The following is a 25,868-nucleotide window of genomic DNA, read 5'->3' as shown; positions in this document are numbered from 1 at the left end:
TGGGGCACAGCCACTGCAGGGAGCAGTGGTGGCGCCGTGGCCGAGCAGGCTGAGGAGCACAGCAGCTGTGGAGCTCAGAGGAGGCGCCTGGCTGAGGAGCAGCAGAGGCAAAAGGCAGTCTGTGGAAGGCCACAGAGGTCTGTGACGCGGCCACGGGCCACACACGCCCCTGCTCCCAGGCAGGGTGGCCGGTGCGGGGCAGAGCCTGTCCTGGGCCTCAGCTCCCGCGCGGGCTCTGTGGGAGGACCCTGACCTTCTTCAGCTCCAGGATGAAGTCGTCCACCAGGGTCTTGACCTGCTGAGCGCGGGCTGAGAAGAGGATGACCTTCTCGCTGGCCAGGTTGAACTCCAGCATGTTCCGGGAGGGGATGGTCACAAACAGGATGTCCGCAAAGCTGGGGGACAGGCGCGTGAGGGCAGGGCCTGTGGCCAGGGGACGCCCTCTCCCCAGCCATCCTGCTCCTTGGCCCCGCCCTGTCACTCCGTGGCTGCCGAGAACTCAGCAGGTCTCTCCCTGGGCCCCTTCCCCTTCCAGGCGCATGGGCACGTGGCTGCGGACCACACCGTCCAACCACAGTGAGCTCCGTGGGGCAGGGCTGGGTGTGGTCTGGGGGCAGGATGGCTAGCGGGTTCCCAGCTCATCTACTTCCTAGCTGTGAGCCTGAGCCAAGCACCTCCCTCCCTGAGCCCAGGTCCCCGTCTCTAAAATGGGCTGGGTTCAAGGGCTGGGCACCATGTTGGTGCTCGGAGAGACAGTGAGGAAATGCTGATGCCAGTCTGTGCCCCAGTGTCCGGCAAGCCCCGTTTTCACCCCCTGCCGGCACCTGTACGTGCGCAGGACACGCAGCTGCCCGCTGGCCTCCCGGCTGCCCCTGGCCATCTGCAGGAGCTTGATGCCTGTGTGGGACACAGCTAGGATCTGCACGCCCGTGCCCACGCTGCCCTGGGTGGGGACAAGGACACGTCAGCCTTGCCCTAAGCCCCGGGCTGGGCGGGTGGGCAGGCTGGCAGCGGCTCGCACCGTGGCGGGGAAGAGGCGGGAGAAGTAGACCTCCCAGCTGTCGCGTGCGGTGTTGACCACAGCCCGCTTCACGCTCTCCGTCACCAGCGGCCTCTGCGTGTCCAGCTGGCTCTGGGCTGAGGGATGCAGGGGCGTCAGGAGCCTCCCCGCCCTGTGCAGGCCCCGCTGCAGGGAGGGAGCCCGACTCCGCAGACGGCAGGGGAAGCCAGGATCCGAGGCAGACAGACGGCCCGGCCCCCCAGCCGGTCAGGTAGAGCTGACGCAGACTTGTCACCTGGCCATGGTAGAGCCTAGCAGCTAAGCAAGGAGGGGTGTCTGGGAGGTGAGTGGGGCGGGGCTCATCCCTCCCCCACTCCCTGCGGTACCAAATAGAGCCTTCATCTTGAGCCTCTCGTCCTCGGAGATGCGCACGCAGGCCTCGGAGAGTGTGTCATGCAGGATCTGCGGGAATGAGCTGAGCTGTGATGCGGGTGGCCCGAGGGACTCCCCCACCTGGGAGCCCAGGCTGGGGTTCCCTGTGTGCAGCTGGGGTCCTCTGGGTAAATCAGATCCCGCTCACAAAGACCCTCTCCTTTCTCCTTCCCTCCAGGTCATGCCACCCCTCCCGGCCTTGGTGCCCTCATCTATACAATGGGTCTATCTATCTCAGACAAACCACGAGCCTGGTCAGATGGGACTGTGGGCTTGTGACCCTAACCATGGGAATAGGGGTGCAGTAGAACAGCTTCCCATCCACACCATGGTCAAGGAGCCCAACTCTGGGTGCAGCAGCAGAATTTGCCCTGCTGAGTACACTGAGGCAGAAAGGGAAGAGAGGCCCTCACCTGCCGGAACAGGAGGTCCAGCTGCACGGGGTGGCTGTAGCTGTCCTTTGGGTAAAACACCTGTGGGGGTGGGGCTTCAGTGAGGACCTCCAAAGGCCCCTCACTTCGCTTCACACCTGGACCCGCCCCCAGGTGCAGCCCCGCCCTGGAGCAGCAGGTGCCTAGCTCAGCTCCACCCTGGCCTGCTTCTCCAATCGGGGTGTCCCCTCTGCCCCGTCAGCCCCTCCCCCGCCCCGGCACCTCTTTGCGCAGGAAGATCTGCCAGGGGGTGTCCTGGTAGCCATAGAAACTGGGGTTGGGGAGGCGGTGCAGCTGTGTCTGCACTGGGTCCTCGGCGGGCTCCAGCGACCTCGAGGGCAGCGCTGGGGAGCACAGCAATCGCAGGCGTGAGGGGAGGCAGTAGAGTGGCAGCCCACACCCTTGGCCACAGACACACCTGATCACACGCATGCAGAACGCTGCTACAGCCCAACCGGCCCTCGGCACATACTAGTAAACAGGCACCCAGTGTGTGCAGGCCTATGCCAGGGGCCGAGGGTGTCGCAAGGCGCCTGCCTTGACTTAGAGTCTCCTGGCAGATGTGGGTGAAACAGACCATTTGAAATGACGAAACTCTTCGTGCTAGGAGCTATGAGGTGGAAATAAAACGGGGTGATTTAGGGAAGGTCTGTGAGGGTCCTTGGTCCGGGTGGGCTGGCAGATCTCTCTGAGGAGGTGACATGGGAGACCTCGGTAAGAAGAAGGGGCAGGCAGGCAAAGATGTTGGGGGCAGAGCACTCAGGCAGGAGCGGCGGGGCAGGGAGTGAGGCAGGAGTGACTGGTGTGCCCCAGGAACACCGAGGGACAGAGGGCCAAGGGCAGGTGGGGGCGGCAAGGCTGGGAGTGGGCAGATCTCAGGCCAGGGAGGAGCCGCTGGAGCGGGTGCCAGGAACTCGGGGTGAGTTGATTTCTCTCTCTTAAGGTCACTGTGGCTACGTGAGGCAAACGATGTAGAGGTGAGGGCTCCAACTGTGATGTCAGAGGCCTGGATGTAGACCCCTGGTCTAACACCTTTCAGCTGTGTGATCGTGGCAAGTCATTTAAGCTCTCTGGGCCTGTCTCCCCACCTGTAACACCTGTCGGTACAGATGGTCCTGTGTCCAGGGTGTAGTGCAGACAGTAAGGTCAGGGTGTGGGCCTGGCCTGGATCAGTGTCATTTAAGTGCTGACGTAATTGTACAGATGTGCACACAATATGTCCACACGGGCTCGGGACATGGACACGCATGCCACGGACATGCAGACACACACCTGTGCTCACACAGACTGACTTATACACGTGGACACCTGCCCTCTGTCCCTCCCTCCCTCCCTCTCTCCTGGCTCCTCACCTGGAGTGGGTCGCATGGATGGCCTTGGAGCGCTGGTCACTGGCTTCACCAGGGCCACGGCCTCCCTGGGCACCTGCCCCACCCCAAAGAGAGTATTCAGGGGGCGCAGGGCCGGGGAGGAAGCAGCAGCAGGGCCATGCCTTTTAGGGGCGGCTGGTTTCCGAGGCTCCCTGGAGGCCCCCGTTTTCCATTCTGCCTGGGCACGGCCAGCCCCTGCCCTCACCTGCGTGCCAGGTGCTGCCGCCAGGTGGCTCATCTGGCCCTTCAGGATCATCAGGGCCTCCTCGTGGGGGTCTGGCCGCTTCACGAACACCCTCCCGCAGTCCTTCCTGGGGGGGTGGACACCGAGTTCCTCTCCCCATCACAAGCCCCGAGAGGAAGGACCCTCTCCGCCACCCCGTCATTGTCAATGAGAACCCACAGGTTCTCACAGCCCAGCCTAGAAAGCAGCCTGGGCCGCCCTCTGCCCGGGAGGGGGTGCTGGGGAGCATCTGCATAAACAGGCTGCTCCCGTCACATGGCTGGCACCATGGCTGGCACCGGGCCCAGGGAGGAGGCAGCTGCCTGCAGGCCGGGGCAGAGCTGACCTGAGGGCCTTGGGCTGGCCCCCCTGGGGCGGCTGCTGGTACTGCCTGACGATGTTCTTGATCTGCTGCGTGGGCTGCGGGAAGTGCTCCGAGTTGAGTGTGGAGTACCGGACCAGCTCGGGGCAGGGCAAAGCTGTGGGCCAGGGGGCGGAGTGAGACCACACCTCCCAGTCCATCCTGGGAGGCCGCCCCCACCAGCCCAGCAGGGACAGGACACTCACTGGTTTCTGGAGAAGACCGATCCTGAGCTAGAATGGGGGCGGCCACAGGCTTGGTGGGGGGCCTGGGGGCCTTGGCCGGAGGGGCGGGGGTCAGGGGCTTTGGAGTGGAGCGCAGGAGCACAGGCTTGGCGGGGGGTCCAGTGCCCGCGAGCTTTGGCCGTGCCTCGGGGGCTTGGGGCTTCTGCAGAGAGCAGGGTGTGAGGTGAGCTCCCGGGGACACACCAGCTTGCTCTCTGGGCCCCGTGTCTGCCCAGGACGGTGTGGGGTCCAGGCTCCGCGAGGTGCGACCATGCCCTGGGCAGGCCAGGCTCACCTCCGGGGGGAAGGGCCTTGGGGCAGGACTCAGGGGCTGCTGCTGGAGGGCCATGGCCTGCAGGGTCATCTCTCTGGCCTGAGGAGAGGTGGGGTGTAACCAGGCAGGCCCGCTCCAGGCACCCCCCTCCCAGGCCCCTCGCACGCACCAGCAGCACGGCCTGTTTGTGGATGAAAGCTTGCTGCAGAGCCAATGTGGAGGCGTCCAGGCCTGGGACTTCCGGGAGCCGGGCAGAGGGCGCAGATCCCAAGGCGTAGGAGGTGAGGGAAACGGGAATTTCCTACCACCTGCCCCCTTGCCTCCCCTCCACCCTGCCCGTGGCCGCCTCCATGTTAGCACGGGAGGGAGCCCGGAGAACCAGCGGACCCAGCCTTGCCCAACCCTAGAACCAACCCTGGGCAGGCACTCACTTGGCTTTGGCTCTGGGGGTCTCTTGGGAGTGTCTTCGGTGCTGCTACTGCCACCGCCACCAGGCTGGCCTCCCCCTTTCATGCGATAGGCAATGGCTGTCGGCTTCTCCAGGTCCTGGGGGCAGCAGGTGGCTCGAGTGGCTGCCTCCGTGCTGGCTGCCCCCGGTTCCAAGGCAACGGGCACCTGACACCAGCCTCCTCCTCCATCCCAGGGGCCTCCCACTGGCCAAGCGTCTGCTGTGTGCCCAGCCTCTGCCCTCACGCACACACTCAGTCCTCCCACCACCTTGCAAGCTCCCAAGTGACCACCCCTTTCACGGAGTAAAATGAGGCTCAAAGAGGGGCTATGCCCTGCTCAGGGCTACACATCATGCCCCGAGGGGCTCCTGGGAGTTCTCAGCGTGAGCAGGGTGCCTGAGGGGGCTGGATCCCACAGGACACGGGAGGTCTGAGCCTCTATCCAGGGGCGTCTCTAGCCAAGAGGACACCCTCCTCCTTTGCTGGGTCCCCATGACACCCCATGGCCCGGCTGTGTCCCCCGTGGATGTGTGTGACTTGGTATGTGCACGCCATGCCTGCTGCCTGCGAACACCCCAGCCATCCCTACCGCATCCCCGCACGACAGCACGGGGTCGAAGAGGCTGTCCAGGTAGCAGTCCAGGCCCTTGTGGGACACAGCAGGCTCTCCAGGGCTGTCGAGGCCTGGCAGGGGGGACACATCACGTTCTCTCCTGCTGATGCCCCCCCCGCCAGCCCCAGGGCCTTCCCCACCAGAGACAGCGGCCCTGCTGGCCGACCTGGATGGGTTGTTGTACCTCTCTGGGCCTCAGTCTCCCCATCTGTGCTGTCCTCATGGTGGCTGCAGTACCCATTGGCGTCAGCCACGTTGGGCATGTGCCCCCGTGGTTGGGGCCTAGTGGGCGTGTCCTCATCTGAGTCCCAGCTGTTCCCAAACACCCTGTGGGTAAGGGGAACATGGAGCATCTGATCCCAGAGAGACCCACGGCCTCCCAGACCACCCCCACCCCCACCCCCTTCCACCCAATCTCCTCTGCACAGGACTCTGGAATTGAGTGACTGTCTCTTTAAAGGCGGGACCCTTTGGTCAGCCCCACCTCCATGAGAACCTTGAAGCTTAAGTCCAGACCTCAGTCTCTCTCTGCAGCCAGAAGGGCAGTTCTGTGCTGAGAGGCCACCTGTGGGGGCCCAGGTAGCCACCTACGCTCTCGGGCCTCCTCTGCCGGCCACGGGCCCTTCTGCACCCACAATGAAGTAGGACTTCTGCCGTGGGAAGTCCCTGAGCAGCTCCAGGTCTGACACCAGGTCCAGCACGTAGTCGTGGCCGGCCAGCTCCGCCCACTGGGCCCCGTTCTTCATGGCCACCGTCCAGCCCCGCCAGCCGTCCGCCAGCCCCCTGGGGACAGCGTACGAAGGGACATGAAGGAGGGACGAAGCCAAGAGGTACCACTTGGGGAGACTCTGGGATAGGAGCGGACCCCAGCATGCCCAGGGGGGACCCCGGGGGGTTGGAGAATCTGGCCTCCTGCCCCTCCCTCCCCTCTTCCCAGGTGCACAGGTGAGCGGGGCAGGGCGTGCAGGAGCCGACCTGTGCCTCAGGATGTCTCCGGCCAGCTCCTCCCCCGTGCTCCAGGAGTGTACCGGGCAGGAGAACTGGTCGCCTGGACAAGAGCAGGCGCAGCTCAGCCTGGGAGGTCGGCAGCTGGCCCCGCTCTGCTGCTTCCTGCCTGCTGCCTGCACTCAGGCCTCTCACTCTTGCCCAGGGTCCTGGGTCTGAGTCTTCTGCCCCGGCTCCTCTCCCACATTCCAGGTCCACCCCCCATGCACACCAAGCCCTCCTTCCAGGGCCACGCCCAGCAGGCACCCCTCTCCGGCTTCTCCTGGCCCAGGGCAGAGGCCTGAAGGAGGGAAGGCAGCGGGGCGGGGCGGGCAGCTCACCGTTGAAGCAGCCCACATCCAAAGCCATGCTGGCCTTCTCCTGTGCTGCTGTCCACTCGAGCCGGGTCGGAGGGAAGGTGCGGGCAGCCCCAGGGCCCTGCTGCTGGGCCCGGCCCATGGCCTGCATGAGGCGATGCTGACACACGGCCTGGAAGCCATTCCGCCCGTAATCAGACACAAACCTAGCGGGTGGGAGTGAGAGCCAGGATGCGAGGAGCTGAGGCTAGCCCCGGTCGGGGAAGATTCCACAGCCAGTTTAAGGGAGGCCCAGGCTAGCCAGAGCTTTAAGGTGAGAATGAGAAGGCCAGGCTACCCCAGAGCTCCCAGGCTAGGCTGAAAAAGAAGGGTGCCAGGCTAGCCCCAAAGTATTTCAAACCAGCAGAGTTATACAGCCGAAGAGGCCCAGGACGGCCCAGCTAAGCGGTCGGAGCGAAATGTCACTGACAGGGTGGGGTCTGCAGCACTCTGTGGGCAGGAGAGGGACTCCGAGGGGCGCTCCCCCACTTCCACCCGGACCCCAGCTGCACCAGCCCTGAGTCTGCTGCCAGGTTCTCACCCATCCTGAGACGGCTGTGAGGTTTCAACCTGGCCCAGGACCCCCGAGCTGACCTGCCGGCCGCAGGCATTCCGCATGCCTGGCTCCACTCCCAACTGCTGGGGTGCCTGGCCGGGAGCCGCGGTGGAGCGGGTCCATAGTGGCCACAAGAAAGAACCCAGAGCTGTGCCCACAGGAAGCCCTGGACAGGCAGTGGCCCTGTCCCATTGCCACACGGCTGAGCAGTGAGCCACCCCCCTGCATGTGGCCTGTGCACCTCCGTACTCTGAGCTCACAGCCACTCGGAAGGCGGTCCGGTTGCCACCCCTAACTTATAGGTGAGGGAAGAGGTTCAGAGAGGAGCCGTGACTTATCCCGGGTCCTGCAGCAGGCGAGTGTCACAACTACTAGTAGACCTTGCACCCAGGGCCTGCCCGAGCGCCTTTCCCTGCCCGTCATCCTGACCCCCCGGTGGGTGGCACTGGCCCTCCTCCCCCGGGGGCTGACGGGTGTCCTCACACAGCACTCACCGCGCTCCTGACCTAAGCATTCCACACGTGTCCTCTCAGAGCCTATGGAGTCCTATTCTCGTCCTCATTTTACACGGAGACACTGAGCTCAGCGAGGTAAAGCCGCTTGCCCAGTCACACAGCTCCGATACGGCTGAGCTGGGCTTGAACAGACCGTCAGAGTCTGTACTTCCAACCACCGCCCCGCATCCCGATGATGTGAGAGGTCCACGCCTCCATCCCAATTCCCCACACCCTGGTCTTGCCGCCCACCGTGCCCTGAAAGTCCTTTATCCAATCTCACTTGGCTCCTATGCTGCACAGCAAGTCCAGCTTCCACGCAGAGACCTCACTCCTGGCCTGACCTTTAACATCGCACCCCGGCCCGGTGCCAGCGTCCCTGTCCCCTCCCAGCCCCACCCCGATCCACTCACTTGAGCAGGTACTTGTTAAGGCGCGAGGAAGGTGCAAAGCCGCTGAGGCAGGCAGCCAGCAAGAGCCAGCCCCGCTCGGCATTGTGGGTCCTGGAGTTGCGCCACACCTGGTTGGCCAGTTGTGCCAAGATCTCATCCCGGAGTTCGGGCACTGCCAGCCCTTTCTGCACAATGTAGTTCCCGAAGACGTGCTCCTGGGCACCGTGCAGGTGGGGGTCACCCATGAAACGCAGGACCTGGGCCACAGACAGACTCCTGGGCCTCGGAACGTTGCTCCTGCCGGGTTCCCACCCCCATGCATCCCTCACACATCCTTCCCGTGCCCCTGTCCATATAAAAGTCCCCCATTACAATATAATAGCTCTATCCTACACCAAATGACCAGGCAGTTCACTCCAGCCCCGGGAAAAAGTCAGGATCCAACATCCATGCTGGCTTTCTCTCCTGCTCAGGAACCTTCTATAGCTCCCATCCCCGCCCAGCACCCCTGGCCTCCAACCCCATTCAGACTCCAGGGGCCATATATCCAGCCACATCCCCCCCATGGAGGTGTACTCCTCGCTCCATCGCCTTGGGATAAATCTGAGCTCCAGACCCCTCTTGCCTTTGCTCTCCGGATGGATTCTCTGTTCTAACCACATGGATTTCCTCTCCTCTCTGTGCCTCCTCCACAGCCGGGGCTGGGAGAGTCTGACTCCTCCTCTAGCTCAATGCCCCTCCTCCAGCAAGCTCTCAGCCTGAGCCAGGACGGGAGTAGGGGCGCCACCTGGCCTGCCAGCCGCCATGCCGCCCTGTGCACACTGGCGGTCACTAGCCAGGTGTGCCGTGCCTCCTCTCTCAGCCTAGGGAGCCCTTGAGGAGAGAACCTGGGAACGTCCTGTTGCCGGGACGATGGCTGGGAGGAGAAAAGCCCAGTCCCCAGAGCTCCATGCAGAGAGGTGGCCAGACCCCTGACAGAAACCTCCTCCAAGGAAGAGGCGTGGCTCAGGGCTTTGGCTAGTGGATGGGTCCGGAGGATGAGAGCCCCCTGGCCGGCCTCAAGCGCAGGAGCCACGGATTCCAAGGCGGCCCGGGCAGGCCCGTACCAGCTTGAAGATGCTCACGGCTTCCGCGTGGTGCTCTACTGGCAGCCCAGTGAGGGGCATCCTCAGGGGCACCGTCAGCATCCCGAAGGCAGGCTCCTGGGGGCACAGGCAGACACATGGGCACAGAGCCAGCACTGACGGCACATCTGGGTCCATTGCTCTGCGCCAGTTGAGAGCACAAATGCCCCTGCCCCCAGTGTGTAGATGGGGAGACTGAGGCTTGGAGGGGGCAGACGCCAGCCCTCAGTGAGTCGGTGGTAGAGACAGTCTCAGCCCCATCTAGGCCCTTTCTGAGGCACAGAAAGTTAAAGCAGGGATGACGAGCTGTGGCTCCACTGTCTGTTACATTTCTGACATCTTTCCAGACTGGCTGGCAAATGGCTGCTTCCCAAGCCCCTGGGGCCTCCCCTCCAGGTCCCCGTGGGCTCCAGGCTGCTCCTGACCCAGCAGCTGTAGGGGGAGTTCGTACCCGACCCTCAGGGCCCGGACAGGAACCGCCCCGAGCTGTGGACAGGATCAATTCTAATTGATCTGTGCCCATTGGCTGGGCTGCTTGGGCCCCTGCCAGCCCTTACCTTGAAGTGGCACCGGACAAACTTGGCCATGGGGTAGTTGTTGATATCCAGGGGCAGTGTGACACGGGGCTCGGCCTGGAGCCGGGGAGTCCGGACGGGGGCCACCCGGGGCATCTGGGCTGGCCTAAGGCCTGTGGAGAGAAGAAGGCATGAGGTGCCTGGCTCCCTTGCCCACCTGTGCCCACTCCCACCACACTTGCAGCACTGGTGTACCTGCCACTGCTCGCAAGAGCCCAGCCAGCTCTGCTGGCACCTCCAGGTGTCCCACAGCTACCACCTCCCGCTTGCTCAGCTCCTGGAGGGACAGCGTGGTGAGGGGAGGGCCTGCCACACCCCCACCTGCCGTCCTCCCCTCCTGTCCCCTCTGCCACCCAGACCCCGCACCCACCTCCTGCTCCCGTAGCCGCACCTCCTCCACCCGGAGCCTCCGCTCTGCCCTCAGCTGCAGGAGAGCAGGTGGTCAGGGCAGGGAATGGCGGGCAGAGGCCCTGGCAGGCCGAGCCAGCTCACACAGGGCGGCCAGCAGGGAAGCAAGGGGTCAGCTTGCCTGATTTCTGGAGGCGACTGCACCTCACAGATAGAGGGAGGCAGAGGGGTGGCCAGAGAAACAGGAGGGCAAGGAAGAGAGAGAGAGCAAGAAAGAGACAAGGCAAAGGGCAGAGGAGGAATCCTGGGAAAGGCAGACGGCTCGTCACCCACAGAACCTTCAGGAACAGCCGTGCAGTTCTTCCACACCCCCACCTGCCGTCCTCCCCTCCTGTCCCCTCTGCCACCCAGACCCCGCACCCACCTCCTGCTCCCGTAGCCGCACCTCCTCCACCCGGAGCCTCCGCTCTGCCCTCAGCTGCAGGAGAGCAGGTGGTCAGGGCAGGGAATGGCGGGCAGAGGCCCTGGCAGGCCGAGCCAGCTCACACAGGGCGGCCAGCAGGGAAGCAAGGGGTCAGCTTGCCTGATTTCTGGAGGCGACTGCACCTCACAGATAGAGGGAGGCAGAGGGGTGGCCAGAGAAACAGGAGGGCAAGGAAGAGAGAGAGAGCAAGAAAGAGACAAGGCAAAGGGCAGAGGAGGAATCCTGGGAAAGGCAGACGGCTCGTCACCCACAGAACCTTCAGGAACAGCCGTGCAGTTCTTTGGTGCTCGGCGTTACATTTGTCTGGTGTTGGTTTATGTGACAACAGGCCAAGGTTGGCATCAAGGTACGAGCAAACCATATTCAGTGCTGGTCCAGGTGCAAAATCTAATCGGACCCAATTACTGAAGACCCACAGTGAGCCCACACCAGGACGCCCTTCAGTGCAATATTCATTTCACCCTCTGCAGCCTCAGGGGGAGATGGGAGGTCAGGCTGGAGAGGGGCCGAGGTCACACAGCTAGCGAGTGGCAGAGCGGGGATTCGAACCCAAGACAGTCTCCTCCTGGGAGCTAAGTGCCCCCTCCCCATCTCTGCCACTCCCTGGACCCAGACAGGACAGGCCTGGCTCCGGGAGAAGGGCCAGGGGAAGGCCTGCACCTTGAGGTGGCGCCGGTGGCTCACGTATGTGTTCACTAAGGACCGGAACTTCACCAGACTCTTTCTCATCTGCTGATACCGTTGCCTGCGGGTAGGGAGGAAAGGAGTGTCGCGGTGGTGGTGGTGGTGGTGGGGTCATGGATAAACAAGGGGCAGAGATACCTGTGCCAGCCTGGCCTTGGTGCCACACTTCACTCTGGGGCCCTTTGGCACCAAGCAAAGGAGCTCGATGGAGGGCAAGAACGTGGCTAAGGTCTGAGCCCAGATTCAACCACTTGGACCACATAGATCCCATTAGGTTGGAATCCCAGGGTCCCTGAGATGCAGGGTGGGGTCCTTCTTGGCTGGATGGATTCCCACCCACCAGTTACAAGGGCCAGAGGGTGGGACGGAAGGGCATCCAAAAGCAGAAACACAGAGAACCTGATCATCCTGCCAGCAGAGGCTCCCACTCTCAGCTTGCATACCTCCAGGAACAGGGAGCTGACCACCTCAGTTCAGGCTTAGCCTCTCCCAAGCCTCGCCTAGGGCTCCCTAGTCCTGCCCTAGTGGCTGCACCTGGCCAGGTAGCCTCGGGCTCGGCTTTGCAGCAGGATGATCTTGCAGCGTAAGGAGCGGAAACGGCGCTGGATGAAGAAGCCACGGAGGCAGCGCTGCAGGGTGAGGGCTGCCAGGTTCCGGACGTGCTCCCGCATGCTCTCCAAGAGCTGGTGGAGGTGTTCCTTAAGGAAGAGCTGGGCAGAGGAGGCAGGTGCTGAGCCGGTAAGGGCCAGTGACTGGACTCAGGCCCTCCCTCTCCGGAAGTCCACGGAGACAGAACAGCCAGGGCAGCGGAGGGGTTGGGTTTGGAGAGATGGAAGCCAGCTGAGGGCGCATTAGGCAGCGGGAGCGGCCTGAGCAAGGTCCGGAGTGGGGTTGGCATTCCGTTCACCAACCTCCACTGGACTGCCGTGGGGACAGTCCTGAGCCCACGGGCTCGGTTCTGAAGCCCCTGAACCTGAGCCCTCCAGGGACTGCGTGTGGGTGGGACTCACCTTGCTGACGCCAACGCGGTACATGTTTGGCATGACTGTGCACAGGCGGCTCAGCACGGACACACACATGTCCCCACTGGCTGGCAGGTTGTGCTCAAGGGCCACTAGACAGCGGTACCTGCAGGGCCCAAATTCCGCCTGGGGCTGTGGGAGCTGCTGCCCCAGCTGCCCACCAGGCTGCCGTCACCATCCCCACCGTCTCCAGGAGGCCCCCCCGCAGGGGCTCCACTCAGAGTCTTCTAGTCAGAGGGCACTCCCTCCCTACTTCTAGGTGCCAGGACAGTGTGGAAAGGGATTCAGCAGAACAAGACCCCTTACTGCCATCTGCTGGAAGCTTGTCATAATCACGATTAAAAATGTTTCTCTTTGGAATCAACACAGTAAAACTGTGAAAAACTGCAAAACGACCAATACATATGCCAGACAACAGCTGGCATGTGGTCTGTGCACAACCCGAGCAGCTGTGCATGGCAAGCCCTGCTCTGCCCGGGCCTGCGGAGCGAAGGCGGGGGACTGGGCTACCTGTCCACGAACGCCTGGAAAGGCAGCCGCACCGGGAAGCCCTCCTTGCGGATCCGCACGGTCTCCAGCAGCCCGGAGTAGCGCAGCTGCGCCATGACCACATCTGCCTCAAAGAGGCCTGGCTCCTGTGGGGAGGACCCGCCATGTGCAAAGGGCACTGGCAACGCCAAGTCGCCGTGCTGGGCGGGCCGCGCGTGAGCATGGGGAGGGGGCTGCTCTCCGAGGACCTCGGCCATCACGCACCTTCTTGTGATTGGGCTTCAGGCAGCGCACGAACAAGGGGTTACACCTGGTCAAGGGCAGGGGAGGCAGCGTGAGGCCCCAGGGAAGGAGGTGCTTATCCCGGAGGGTGGAGGGTCGGAGGGTCGCCCGTGAGGCTAGGTCCCGCCCACCGGCCACACCCACCTCTCCATCTTTTCGATCAGATCCAGGAGCGACTGTTGGAACTTGGCTGCCACGGTGTGGGCCTTGTGGAGGCGGGTGATGGAGCTGCTCTTGCCCAGGCGTTGAGGGGCAGCCTGGGGGGCATGGCTGGAGAAGAGGCGGGCCACCACCTGGGCAGGCATGGGCAGCAGCCCAGGGCAGGAGTCAAAGCACCAAGAGGAAGAGGTAGGAACCAAGAGACAGACAAGGAGAGAAACGAAGAGGGAGAGAGAAAGCGAGAGAACAAAAGGAGTCAAGTCTCCAGACCAAGAAGGACCAGAGAACTAACCCAAGGGACCGGCCCCGGGGTCAGCTGACTTCTTTTTCTGGGGGACACATGGGCACTAACTGGGTGCATGGTCGTGAACCCTAGGATGACCGCAGGAGGAGGGTGCCCATTTGACAGATGAGGAAATGGAGTCCCAGAGCGGGGAGGTGGCAGAGAATACGGGACGGGAGAACCACTCACCAAGCAGATGGAGGTGGGGATGGGCCCAGGCTGGGCGGGCTGACCGGGAAGAGGCAGGGGAGAGACCTGGGGGCCAGCCAGGGGCGTAGCCCTTTATGGGGCGGGGCCAGGAACGGGAGAAAGTACAGGGCAAGGCAAGGCTGGGTGGGTGTGGGGTTAGGGTTGGGATGGAGCTACGGTACCTCCCCCTTTCTTGGCGGACAATGGCCTGGCTGTGGGCTGGGTGCTCTGGGGCAGGGCCAGGACCGGGGAGGGGAGGCTTGCTCACCCGTGTCCGGCTCCGAACAAATAGGTCCAGCACGTCCTGACGCACCTGGTCATGGTTCTTGTCCAGGAACTTGTGCACCTGGGAAGGGGGGTGGCCGGGCAGCGGGGGCTGAGCCCTTCCCCCATGCAGCCTGGGTGCATCAGCCGCCTACTACCGTCTTCTTCCTTCCTCGCTGCAGCCCTTGGGTGACGCTGGCCCTGCACCTCCAGCCCACTGTCTCCCTGTCTGTCCTGCAAGGGACTGGACCCCTCCCCCTGCTATGGTCCCCACCCCTCCTTTCCCCGACTCTCCCCACTCCCAGGACTGGCCCCCTTCGCATGACTAGCCCCAGTCTAGCCCCATCCTCAGTGGAGGACGCTGTCCTGTGCGCGTCCTGCAGATGAGGGAAATGCGGCCCAGATGGGGACAGAGGCTTAGAATCTTGGCCCAAGACAATGCCAGGGCAGGAATGTGCCCGAGATAAGAGCAATGAGAGTTACCCCGGTGATCTGCTACTGATAATAGCTCCTCTTCATCAAACCCACCCGAACCCTAGGCTTCTCACACCCATGAGATGGACACTGTTACTACCCCCATTTTCCAGGTGAGGAAACTGAGGCTCCGAGAGGTACCTCCAGGTGATTGGCCCAAGATTACACAGCCGAGGGTCAGCAGGGCCAGAACTGGAATCGGGTGGGAGTGTCTGGAGCCCATGTTGTGCTTCTGTGCCTCCAACATCAGGGCTCTGTGGCGCTGGAGGCCAGGAGGGCTGCCCGGGGTCTCACCTGGTAGGTGACTTTGCCTGCGTAGTGCTTGATGGTGAACTCGGGCAATGGCATCTTGGGTTTGGAGTAGAGCGGGTTGGCGCCATGGTGGTAATGGCACTTTTGCAGAAATGTGTGGTCTGTGGCCTGGGGGCAGGCAGGGTTCAGTGGGTGGGCAGGGGGCCTGGGCACCGTTCCTGGCCTAGTGGCAGATTCTCCAGCCCTGACTGATCTGCAGTGATCACTGGGGAGGAGGAACAAGTCACAGCTTCCCCCTGGCTGCCCACTGCCCTGGGCGGGAGGCCGGAGGGGATCTCTGCAGACAAGTGTGTCTGGTTAGCTCCCAGCTGCCTCCCCTCCAGCCCAGCTAACTTTGCACTCTCTTGTCCCACTGCCCAGAACACCCATCCCACCCTTGTGTTTTCCAGTCAGTATTTGAGGCCCAACCCCAAGGTCACCTCCTCCATGAAGCCTTCTATGATTCCCACTGGCTGGTGTAGCCCCTCGAGTGGACACCTGCAGCCCCCTATCCAGGTTGGCTGTCCTGAGCCCCGTCCCAGGCCAGAGCAGAGAGGAATGTAGGGCTCAGGCCTGATGAGGACGTGAGGCTCAGAGGCATGGAGCAGCCTGACCAGCCCACGCGGCGCCCAGGGCTCACCTGGGGAAAGCAGCACTGGTCATCCAGGATGCGCAGGATGCCGTAGGGCTTCAGCGAGATGAGGTTGATGCAGGGCTGATTGTCAGCGAAGGCCACCTCCCGCCAGTCGATCTGTTCGCGGAGGTACTCCTCCTGCAGGCAGCAGGGCTCAGCCTCCTACTCCTGCCCAGGTCCCCCGACTGTCTCCCCGGATGAATCCATCTGACAGGGCCTGGCCTGGGGCACCCGCTTGCACACCTCCTAGCACAGGGAGCTCACTTCCTAGCAGGGCCACATGAACCACTGCTGGGCCTTCTCCTCCCTCCACCTAGGACAGTTCTGTGGAGGGTGAAGAGGGTCCCCAAGCGGGCTCTTCCCTGGGCTCTTCCCCCGAACACCTTCCCCTCAAGAACACAGGCCTCTCATGCGCTGGTGAAGCTTCCCATGCCTTTCCCTCCATTTGGTCTCCTGACAGCCTCCGATTTGCCCTTAATGAGCCAGCATGTCCCGCTCGTCACTGAGGAGGCCCAGGGCACGCGAGGATGGGGGGGAGGGGGGAGAGAGGGTCAGACCGAGCCCTGCACACCTGCTCCTCCTGGAAGATGATCTTGTTGAAAAGGTACTGAAGGTTCTCGTTCGCATAGTTGATGCACAGCTGCTCGAAACTGTTGAAGCTCAGGTCCTGTGAGCAGGTGGTGAGGGCCTCAGCCCATCTGTCCCAGCTCAGGTGCAGTGCCCTCCCTGCCTTCTGTGGTCGCAGCTTCAGGAGCCTGTCCACAGGCCCTGCTCAGCACCCTCTGTGGCTGCCGCTGCGCACAGGCGGAAGGAAGCCTGGCGGGCTGGGCCCAGTGAGAGGCAGATCGGCCGTGGTTAAAGGCCCAGCCTCTGCACCCTGGCCAGTGTGGCCCAGTGGATAGAGTGTCAGCCTGCCAACTAAAGGGTCCCGGGTTCGATTCTGATCAGGGGCACATGCCCGGGTTGTGGCCTTGATCCCCAGTGGGGGGCGTGCAGGAGGCAGCTGGTCAATGATTCTCTCTCATCATTGGTGTTTCTCTCTCTCTCTCCCTCTCCCTTCCTCTCTGAAATCAATAAAATTATTTAAAGAAATAAAGGCCCAGGCTTTGGAACCTTCTTCCAGGTTCCAATCTTTCTAACCATGTGCCTTGGACAAGCCCCCTGTACCTCAGTTTCCCCATCTGTAAAACAAGGATAATGACAAGCCCACATCGTAAGGTGGTTGTAAGGATTAAGTCATCGGTAAACAGAACACACTTGGAACAGCCGCTGGCACACAACAGGTGCTGCGTGAGCACTCGCCAGCACGTTTCCTTCTAGGGTCTTGCCTGTCTCACCCCAACCCCCCACTGTGCACTCAGCACAGCGGCGCCCCTCCCGCCCCTGCAGGTGACTTCCAGCTCCCCAGACCCAGGCCCCCACACCGCGGGCCACTCCCCCGCCTCCCTGGTTCCTGAGGAGATAGCTCAGCATGTCTCCCCTTCGAGGAAGACCTCCCTGGCCCCTGTCCGCTAAGGTTTTCTCTGGCTCCACCAGCACCAGGCTGACTCTGTTACGGCTCTGACCACATGGGTCTGTCGATTTCTGTCCCCCGTGCCCACCCAGTGCCTCCAAGGGCAGAGCCCAGGTCTGGTCCTTTCCAGGGTCCCTATGTTGCCCAGCTCACAACCTGGCACCCACGGGCCTGTGGGTGAGGGAAGGACATGGTAGAGGACGAGGGAGATAATAGTAAGGGGGGCCCTGAACGAAGAATGGCTGTGCTCTGGGCAGAGGTGAGACATGAAGCCTTACGCCCCTCCCCTCACCCCCTCAGGAGCCCCACCTCGAAGCCATAGATATCCAAGATGGCGATGGACAGTGCGTCCTGCTGGGGGGACACCAGCGCGTTGACCCTGGTGATGAGCCACCCGAACAGCAGCGCATACAAGACCTTGGCGATGGCATCCCTGGAGCAGAGATGGTGATGGGGGTGGGCACTGTGGGGGCCTAGCCACCGGGAGCTCAGGGAGGGAGGGTGCAGCCTCACCTGGCATCCACGGCACTCTCCACAGTCAGGGGGGTGAAGATCTTCTCTCGGATTGTCTCCTGGGGAGGAACATGGCCCCTGAGCGACAGCAGGCTGGCCACTGCCTCCAGGAAGTCCTCCGAGGATTGGGGTTTGGGTGGGGAATGGAAATGGAGTGACTGGTCTGAGGTCGACAGTAGGCCAGAGGTTGAAACATAAGGCCCTCGACCCCCCTCCTGCCTGGCTGTGCTGGTCGGGGTGGGGGCTACTGGTCCAGCGGGAGAGGCAGAGACCAGCCTTGGGAGGGGAAGGAGGCCCAGGGGCTGGGGGAGGCCAGAGGAGGCACCAGCTCGGCCAGGGGTCAGGAACAGCTAGCTTCCCGGAGGCGGACGCTGTGCCAGGTCTCCGGGCAGAGGAAACAGCCAATGCAAAGGCCTGGAGACTGGGCATCGAATGCCTGTGGGTCTGAGGTTAACCCCTCCAGGCCTGGCTCGGAAGAGGGATGGACAGGGAGGGGAGGGAAGGGGAGAGAGGGCCCACGGAGGGGCACAAAGCAGCGGTGTGCAGGCGCTGGCGGGAGGCCTGGGCAGACCCCCAGGCCCGAGACTCACGGTCACTTTGAAGGTGATGGCCTTCTGGAGCCCCTCAGGGGAGATCTGCAGCAGCTCGGCCACGGCCTGGATCTCCCGGGCGCTCACCACCGAGGCCACCTCCTGTGCGTCTGTCTGTGAAACACCCACGGGACTGTATTTTGAGCTAAACAAGTAGATTTTAAAGTCCATATAAAAAAACATAAACAAGCTAGAAGAGCCAGGAAAATTCTGAAATAGGAGTGCAGGGGGACCTAGGAGATGGTTAAACGTATTTCAAAGTTACGATAATTAAAACAGGTAACAGACATACAGCATGTAAGCAGATTAATGAAGCACAATAGGAGGTCTGGAATTCAGCATAAATACACATAGGAATTTAGTATATGACAAATATTTACTTTTCAAGTGGTGGAGTTAGTATAATTAAGTAATTGCCTGGGAAAAAAAGGAAATTGGATGCCTGCCTCATACCTTACTAAGAGAAATTCCTGATGCATCAAAGAGTTAAATGTTAAAAAAACAAACTGTGAAAGCCATAAAGGATCTTGAAAAAAGTATGGGCAAAACTTATAATTTAAGAGAGACAGGTCTCTTTAAAAATGATTTTAAAAACTCTAAAATTTATGCAAGAAAAGATTAATGGAATTCCTGAAAATAATTTTAAAAATCTGAAATGCCAAAGCAAACAAACAACAACCACGAAAAACAAAACAAAACACCAAGATACCTGTAAATAAAGTCAAAATATATATGATTAACCGGAAGACATATTTACAATTCACACCAAAGACAAAGGCTTATTTCCTTAACATATGTACATCATACATACATCAATAATAAAAAGATGGTCTGGCCGCTGTGGCTCAGTGGTTGAGCATCGACCTATGAACCAGGAGGTTACTGTTTGATTCCTGGTCAGGGCACATGCCCGGGTTGCGGGCTCAATCCCCCGTAGGGGGCGTGCAGGAGGCAGCTGATCAATGATTCTCATCATTGATGTTTCTATCCCTCTCCCTTCCTCTCTCTAAAGTCAATAAAAATCTATTAAAATAATAATAAAAAGACGAACAACCTCAAAGGTAGGAGAAAAGAGCGATTGGTATGTGTTGGTGCCGCCTGAAAGGCAGATACAGACGCGTTCTGTCCCCCAGAGCACTCCTCGGAAAGACGCCTGTGCCCAAGGGAGCCGGGATGGCGGCTGGGACCTCCTCTCACCTCATACTTCTCAAAGTAGACGTTGCCCAGGTGCAGGATGGAGGCCAGGATGCGGAAGATGCTGTCCTGGTCCTCCCCGCTGAAGCCCAGCACCTCCATGGCAGCGAGGAGCCGGCGGAAGTCATCTGCGTCACTCTTCCCCGAGATCTCACAGTTCCCACCCTAGGCGAGGGCAGGGCCAGGGGTCAGGGACCCTGGGTGGCGCCAGGAGCCCTGACTGTCCCTGCTCTGTCTGCACCTGCAACATGGCCCATGCGCTCACTCAGCACTTTCGTTCCCACGGGCCAGGAGTCTCTGAGCGGGCACTGTGCTAAGTGCTTTGCATACATTTCCTTCCTTTAATCCTCACCACGTCCCTGGCAGTGATACTGTGCTATCCCCATTTTACAGATGAGGAAACTGAGGCACTAGAGGGGAAGTATAGTAGCTCCAGGCTACTTATTTCTGTTGTAGTCTCCAGAACAACGAAGAATCATGTAGGCCTCCTCTACCCTAGATTGATCCCTGTCCACGTGCCATGATGAGACACCTCACATCCAAACTTGCCCTCCCAAACCTCCATCATCTTTGCTGGACACCAGGACACCAGGACTTGGCTCTTTCAGCCCCTGGGGTGATGAGGGGGGACCAGGCCTGGGGAGCCTCGGAGGCCTGCCGGTGCTCACCTGGTTCAGGTAGTAGTAGGTCTCAGCCTCCTGCAGGCTGAAGGCCTGCCGGAGCTGGGCAGGCAGCCCAGCCAGCAGCTCGTAGAAGATGTGGTAGTTCCTCTCGTTTTTGGCCTGCAGAGTGGGTGTGTGAGTGCCGAGAGGGGAGCCGCCCACCTAGGCGACCCCCCCACACATACAGGCCAGGTGTGCCCACCAATATAAATACACACCCAGGCCTGCGGGTGGGGCCTGCCCCTCTGTGCTGAGTGAGCTCCCAGCCTGGCTCTGCCTGGGAGCAGGGAGGGGTGGAGAAGCCCGGGGGTGGTGGTGGGGAGGGGCCCTGGGACACAGCGAGGACAAGGCAGACAGAAGTCCCTGGCCTCATGGACCCACTGCCAGCTGGGAGACAGATACTCTATAAAACCTGTCAGGTGGTGAGGAGCGCTCCGGGAGACAGCGCAGTGAAGGGATGGGAGCTCGCTGTGAAAGGGGAGGAGGTGGGGGCGGCCACACAGGTGTGGGGAGAGCGCTCCGGGAGAAGGAGCAGTCAGTGCAAGGGGCCTGGCAGGGTCGGGCCTGGTGTGCTTCAGGGACAGGGAAGGGCCTATGTGGCTGCAGGGCATGGGGGCGGGGGGGCTCAGTCACAGGCTCACACATACACATGCATTTGTTCATCAATTCACCCTTTACCCAGCCTGGCCACACACACACACCCCCTGTCCCACGCCCCAGCACACAAGGGCCGTGGAGGGCCTGGCCCACCTGAAACACAATCCTGGATTTCTCGAGCAGGTACTGGGAGGTTATGGCACCAGAGATCACGCCCCTGTGTGGGGAGCATGCGCAGCTCAAGCCCGGCAGTCAGTGGCAGGGCGACGGGGCTGCTGTTGGCTCCGCGGGCTGTGCCAGGACATGGGGTGCACGGCAGGGTCTCTGGGGGCTCCTCCACGTCCCACTCACCCTTCCAGAAAGATCTCCACAAACTTCCCGAAGCGGCTGGAATTGTCATTCCTCACAGTTTTGGCGTTACCGAAGGACTCCAAGAGGGGTGTGGCCTCCAGGATCTAGACCCCAGAAGAGGTGGGTATCATTCTGGCCGCCTAGAGCGAGGAGCATGGCTGGGGCCACCCCAGGACTTCCCAGACACAGACCTCCCCAAACACCCCGCTGGTGAGGGGCGACCAGAGGTGGGCTCCCTAGAGAACCCCAGGGTCTTCCCAGTCTCCCTCAATGCTCCCACCTCATGCGGCCCAGACCCTACACACAGACCCAGCTCCCCTCTCCCAGCCCCGGCCTCCCATGAGGCAGCCCTGGCCAGGACAGGTGTGAGACACGGCTTCTGACCAACCCTGCTATCGCACACAAGTGCGCACACATGCACACCCACAGGTGCATGTCACAGAGGGTGGAGCATGTACACACACACCCACACACTCCAAATACCTTTATCTTCAGGAGCAGTCAGTGGGGAGGAGGAGGCGAAAGGAACAAGAACAGAAGAAGGTCACCCGTAGGACTGACCACCACTCCCCTCACAACACAGGGGCCTCCGGCCACAGCGGGCCTGGAAGAACCCTTTGGGCCCCTGTGGCAGCCAGAAGAGCCTCCAGGTAAGAGTACAGTCATGAACCCCAGAGACCCCCCGGGGTCTGGTCTTGGGGACTGCAGTGTAGCTCCAGATGTGGGTGTCTGCTGGGCCTACGGCCAGAAGGTTCTGGGATGTCCTCACCCCCTCCCCTCACAGCCATGGGTCACCTGGGTTCCTGGAAGAGTCTCCTCCCTGATCCTGCCTGTGCTCCCTCCAGGGGTCGTTTGAAAACCTGCATAGGTCTCCTTCTCCCTCAGGCTCAAAGCCAAGTCCTCACAGTGATCTCCAAGACCCTACACAGCCCAACCTCCGCTGGCCTCATCTCCCCTCCCTTGCTCTGCCCAGCACCTGGCCCTCCTGACTGCGCCCTCAACACTCAGGCACACTCCTGCCACTGAGCACGGGAATTCTCCCTCTGTAGCTCTTAGCACCATTGGCAAATTCTCTCATTTCTCTGTATCTTGTCTCCCGCACTAAAATTTCAGCTTCCATGGGGAAAGTGTGAGTCCCTCCATCTGGCCACTCCCATAGTCCCGCTTAGTCTAGGAAATATTGTGCCCATTGTACAGAGCAGTAGACTGAGGCCCAGAGAGGAGCAGGGGCCAGCCTGGGGTTGCTCAGTGAGTCAGGGTCTGCCTGGGCTGCTGCCTGTGCTACCCCTTAGTCTGGGAGTTCCCTGAGGGCACTTGAGGGTGGGTCGGCTGCTTTTCTGTTCCTAGTGCCCACTGCAGGGCTGGGGCACATGGCCAGCGGCCAGGGGCAAGGACAGGTAAATCAGGTGGGTAAACATCTGGCCATGTGGTGCCATCAGCCCAGCCCCCAGGTGGGGTGGTGCCTGTGGTTTGGGGTGCAGAGGATCCAGCCAGTCCCCATCTTGGGGTTTCCATGTCATATTCTCAGCCCTGTGGCCCAGGCCTCAGCCAGAGAAGCCTCAGCATGACAGGGTCCAGTCAGAACACGTGGCAAAATCTGCCCAACAAGAGACAGGCCTGAGACTTTTTCTGGCTTGTTGGGAGGTGTGGGTTGAGGTTCATGGCACCATCTTGCTGTCCAATGGGAGACTGGTTGAGGATGACACCCATAACTGGGGGAGGGTGGAGCCAGGACAGGGGACATTGGTTAAGACCTTGGATTCTGCGTGCCTGAAGAAATAATAGCAGAAAACTTCCCTAATCTGGTGAAGGAAAAAGTCACACAAGTTCAGGAGGCACAGAGAGTCCCAAGCAAGAAGAACCCAAACAGGCCCAGGCCCAGGCCCAGCCACATCATAATTAAAATGCCAAAAATTAAAGACAAAGAGAGAATCTTAAAGGCGGCAAGAAAAAAGCAAACTGTTACCTACAAAGGAGCTCCCTTAAGGCTGTCATCTGATTTCTCATCAGAAAGTCTACAGGCCAGAAGGGAATGGCATGACATACTCAAGGTAATGGGAAGCAAGGATCTAAAACCAAGATTACTATATCCAGCAAGGCTATCACTCAAAATAAAAAAAAGGTTCCCAAAAAAAAAAAAAAAAAAAAAAAAAAAGACTAAAGGAGTTCATCACCACTAAGACAGTATTACAAGCAACGCTAAAGGGACTGCTGTAATGAGAAGAAGAGAGAGAGAAACCTAGGCATAAGGAATTAAGATGGCAATAAACTAGCTATCAGTAATAACCCTAAATGTAAATGGATTCAATGTCCCAATCAAAAAGCATAGGGTAGCTGAATGGATACAAAAACATGACCTAACTGTATGCTGTCTACAAGAGACCCACCTCAGAACAAAAGACACACACAGGATGAGAGTGAAAGGATGGAAAAAATGTTCCATGCAAATGGAAAATTAAAAAAAGCTGGAGTAGCAATCATATCCGATAAAATACTTTAAAATGAAGGCCATCACAAGAGACAACAAAGGTCACTAGTAATAGTAAAGGGATCAATCCAACAAGAGGATATAACCCTAGTAAACGTATATGCACCCAATATAGGAGCACTTAAATATATTAACAGAGAGGAAGGGAGAGAGATAGAAAGTTAGAAACATCGATGAGAGAGAAACATCGATCAGCTGCCTCCTGCACATCTCCTACTGGGGATGTGCCCGCAACCCAGGTACATGCCCCTGACCGGAATCGAACCTGGGACCTTTCAGTCCGCAGGCTGACGCTCTATCCACTGAGCCAAACCGGTTTCGGCCTTAAATATATTAAAACAAAACAAACAAACAGAAAAACTTCTAGAGGACTTTAACAGAGAGATCGACAACAATACAGCCATAGTAGGGGACTTTAACACCCCTCTGACTTCACTGAATAGATCTTCCAGACAAAAAATTAACAAGGAAACAGTGACTCTAAAGAACACACTGGATCAGATGGATTTAATTGACATTTATTGAACATTTCACCCCAAAGTAGCAGAATATACATTCTTCTCAAGTGCACATGGGTCATTCACAAAGATAGACCACATGTTATGACACAAAACAAGTCTCTACAAGTTCAAGAAGATTGAAATCATATCAAGCATCTTCTCAGACCACAATGGAATGAAATTAAAAATCAACTACAATAAAAACATCCAAACACATGGAGGCTAAACAATGAATGGGTTATCAACGAGATCAAGAAAGAAATAACAAACTTTCTGGAAACAAATGAAAATGAACACACAACAACCCCAAATCTCTGGGACACAGCACAAGCAGTCCTGAGAGAGAAGTTCATAGCACCACAGGCCTACCTCAAAAAACAAGAAAAATTTACAATAAACTATTTAACCCTACAGTTTAAAGAACTAGAATGAGAACAACAAGAAAAGCTCAGAGTAAGTAGAGGGAAGGAAATAATAAAGATTAGAGCAGAAATAAATGGCAGAGACTAAAAAAGTAATAATAATAAATGAAACCAAGACCAGGTTCTTTGAAAGGATAAACAAAACTGATGAACCTTTAGCCAGACTCATCAAGAAACAAAGAGAGAGGACCCAAATAAATAAAATCAGAAACGAAAGTGGAGAAGTAACCACTGACACCACAGAAATACAAAAGATTGTAAGAAAATACTATGAACAACTTATATGCCAACAAGCTGGACAATGTGGATGAAATGGACAAATTCCTAGAAAAATACAATCTCCCAAAACTGAATCAGGAAGAATCAGAGAACCTGAATAAGCCAATAACTGATGAAATAGAAGCAGTAATCAAAAAACTCCCAGCAAACAAAAACCCGGGTTCAGACAGCTTCACAGGGGAGTTTTACCAAACATTCAAAGAAGAGCTAACACCTATACTCCTCAAACTATTTCAGAAAATCCAAGAGGAAGGAACACTCCCAAGCTCTTTTTCTGAGGCCCACATTATCCTGCTTCCAAAACCAGGTAAAGACACTACAAAGAAAGAGAATTACAGGCCAATATTCCTGATGAACATAGATGCTAAAATCCTCAACAAATATTAGCAAATCACATCCAGCAACATATTAAAAAGATCATACACCATGACCAAGTGGGATTTATTCCAGGGATGCAAGGCTGGTACATATTCGCAAATCAATTAATGTGATAAATCACATAAACAAATTGAAAGACAAAAATTATATGATCATATCAATAGATGCAGAAAACGCATTTGACAAAATCCAACACCCATTTTTGATTAAAAAAAAAACTCTCAGCAAAGTGGGAATAGAGGGAGAATATCTCAACATGATAAAAGCAATGTAGCAGGATACAAAATCAACACCCAAAAATCAATGGCTTTTTTATGCACCAATAATGAATTCTCAGAAAGAGAAACTAAACAAACAATCCCATTTACCATTGCAACAACAACAATAAAATAAGATACTTAGGAAAAAATTTAACCAAGGAGATAAAAGACTTGTACTAAGAAAACTACAGGATGTTGAAAAAAGAGATAGAGGAATATATAACAAGTGCAAGAATATACCGTGTTCATGGATGGTAGAATTAACATCATTAAAATTAACATCCATATTACCCAAGGCAATCTACAGATTCAATGAAATCCCTATTAAAATGCCAACATCATATTTCACAGATCTAGAACAAATACTCCAAAAATTTATATGGAACCAAAAAAGACCTGAATAGCTGCAGCAATCTTGTGACAAAGTTGGAGGAATCACAATACCAGATATCAAGTTATACTACAAAGCCACTGTAATCAAAACAGCCTGGTACTGGCACAAGAATAGGCATATAGATCAATGGAACAGAACAGAGACCCCAGAAATCGACCCAAGCCATTATGCTCAATTAATATTTGACAAAGGAGGCAAAAGCATACAATGGAGTCAAAACAGTCTCTTCAATAAATGGTGTTGGGAAAATTGGGCAGATACATGCA

The 25,868-nt window shown here is 58.3% G+C and overlaps 1 protein-coding gene across 1 annotated transcript in view; it reads right to left on the bottom strand.

The window, feature by feature from the left end:
- The window catches only part of MYO15A (myosin XVA), a 61,426-nt gene that overhangs the window by 24,058 nt on the left and 11,500 nt on the right, over positions 1-25,868 (bottom strand). Inside the window, exons 10-49 of the mRNA XM_014542804.1 lie at positions 20,882-20,985; positions 20,684-20,747; positions 19,940-20,053; positions 19,275-19,436; positions 18,078-18,191; positions 17,488-17,546; positions 17,284-17,407; positions 16,033-16,128; positions 15,468-15,599; positions 14,831-14,956; positions 14,067-14,144; positions 13,312-13,460; positions 13,150-13,195; positions 12,907-13,031; positions 12,385-12,502; positions 11,909-12,084; positions 11,351-11,435; positions 10,631-10,684; positions 10,054-10,135; positions 9,841-9,971; positions 9,266-9,361; positions 8,181-8,416; positions 6,703-6,884; positions 6,353-6,425; positions 5,969-6,160; positions 5,544-5,704; positions 5,354-5,448; positions 4,747-4,861; positions 4,485-4,552; positions 4,337-4,414; positions 4,024-4,204; positions 3,803-3,935; positions 3,439-3,544; positions 3,216-3,288; positions 2,086-2,207; positions 1,846-1,905; positions 1,387-1,462; positions 1,022-1,137; positions 825-943; positions 254-395 (exon numbers count right to left, since the gene is read on the bottom strand). Of these exons, the coding sequence (XP_014398290.1) occupies positions 254-395; positions 825-943; positions 1,022-1,137; positions 1,387-1,462; positions 1,846-1,905; positions 2,086-2,207; positions 3,216-3,288; positions 3,439-3,544; positions 3,803-3,935; positions 4,024-4,204; positions 4,337-4,414; positions 4,485-4,552; positions 4,747-4,861; positions 5,354-5,448; positions 5,544-5,704; positions 5,969-6,160; positions 6,353-6,425; positions 6,703-6,884; positions 8,181-8,416; positions 9,266-9,361; positions 9,841-9,971; positions 10,054-10,135; positions 10,631-10,684; positions 11,351-11,435; positions 11,909-12,084; positions 12,385-12,502; positions 12,907-13,031; positions 13,150-13,195; positions 13,312-13,460; positions 14,067-14,144; positions 14,831-14,956; positions 15,468-15,599; positions 16,033-16,128; positions 17,284-17,407; positions 17,488-17,546; positions 18,078-18,191; positions 19,275-19,436; positions 19,940-20,053; positions 20,684-20,747; positions 20,882-20,985 (4,563 nt within the window). The remainder of the gene's footprint in view (positions 1-253; positions 396-824; positions 944-1,021; positions 1,138-1,386; positions 1,463-1,845; positions 1,906-2,085; positions 2,208-3,215; positions 3,289-3,438; positions 3,545-3,802; positions 3,936-4,023; positions 4,205-4,336; positions 4,415-4,484; positions 4,553-4,746; positions 4,862-5,353; positions 5,449-5,543; positions 5,705-5,968; positions 6,161-6,352; positions 6,426-6,702; positions 6,885-8,180; positions 8,417-9,265; positions 9,362-9,840; positions 9,972-10,053; positions 10,136-10,630; positions 10,685-11,350; positions 11,436-11,908; positions 12,085-12,384; positions 12,503-12,906; positions 13,032-13,149; positions 13,196-13,311; positions 13,461-14,066; positions 14,145-14,830; positions 14,957-15,467; positions 15,600-16,032; positions 16,129-17,283; positions 17,408-17,487; positions 17,547-18,077; positions 18,192-19,274; positions 19,437-19,939; positions 20,054-20,683; positions 20,748-20,881; positions 20,986-25,868) is intronic.

This window comes from Myotis brandtii, unplaced genomic scaffold, assembly GCF_000412655.1.
Source record: "Myotis brandtii unplaced genomic scaffold, ASM41265v1 scaffold314, whole genome shotgun sequence".
In the NCBI taxonomy this organism is placed as follows: domain Eukaryota; kingdom Metazoa; phylum Chordata; class Mammalia; order Chiroptera; family Vespertilionidae; genus Myotis; species Myotis brandtii.
The sequence above is the reverse complement of the archived record's forward strand: the minus strand, read 5'-3'. Positions and strand labels throughout refer to the sequence as shown.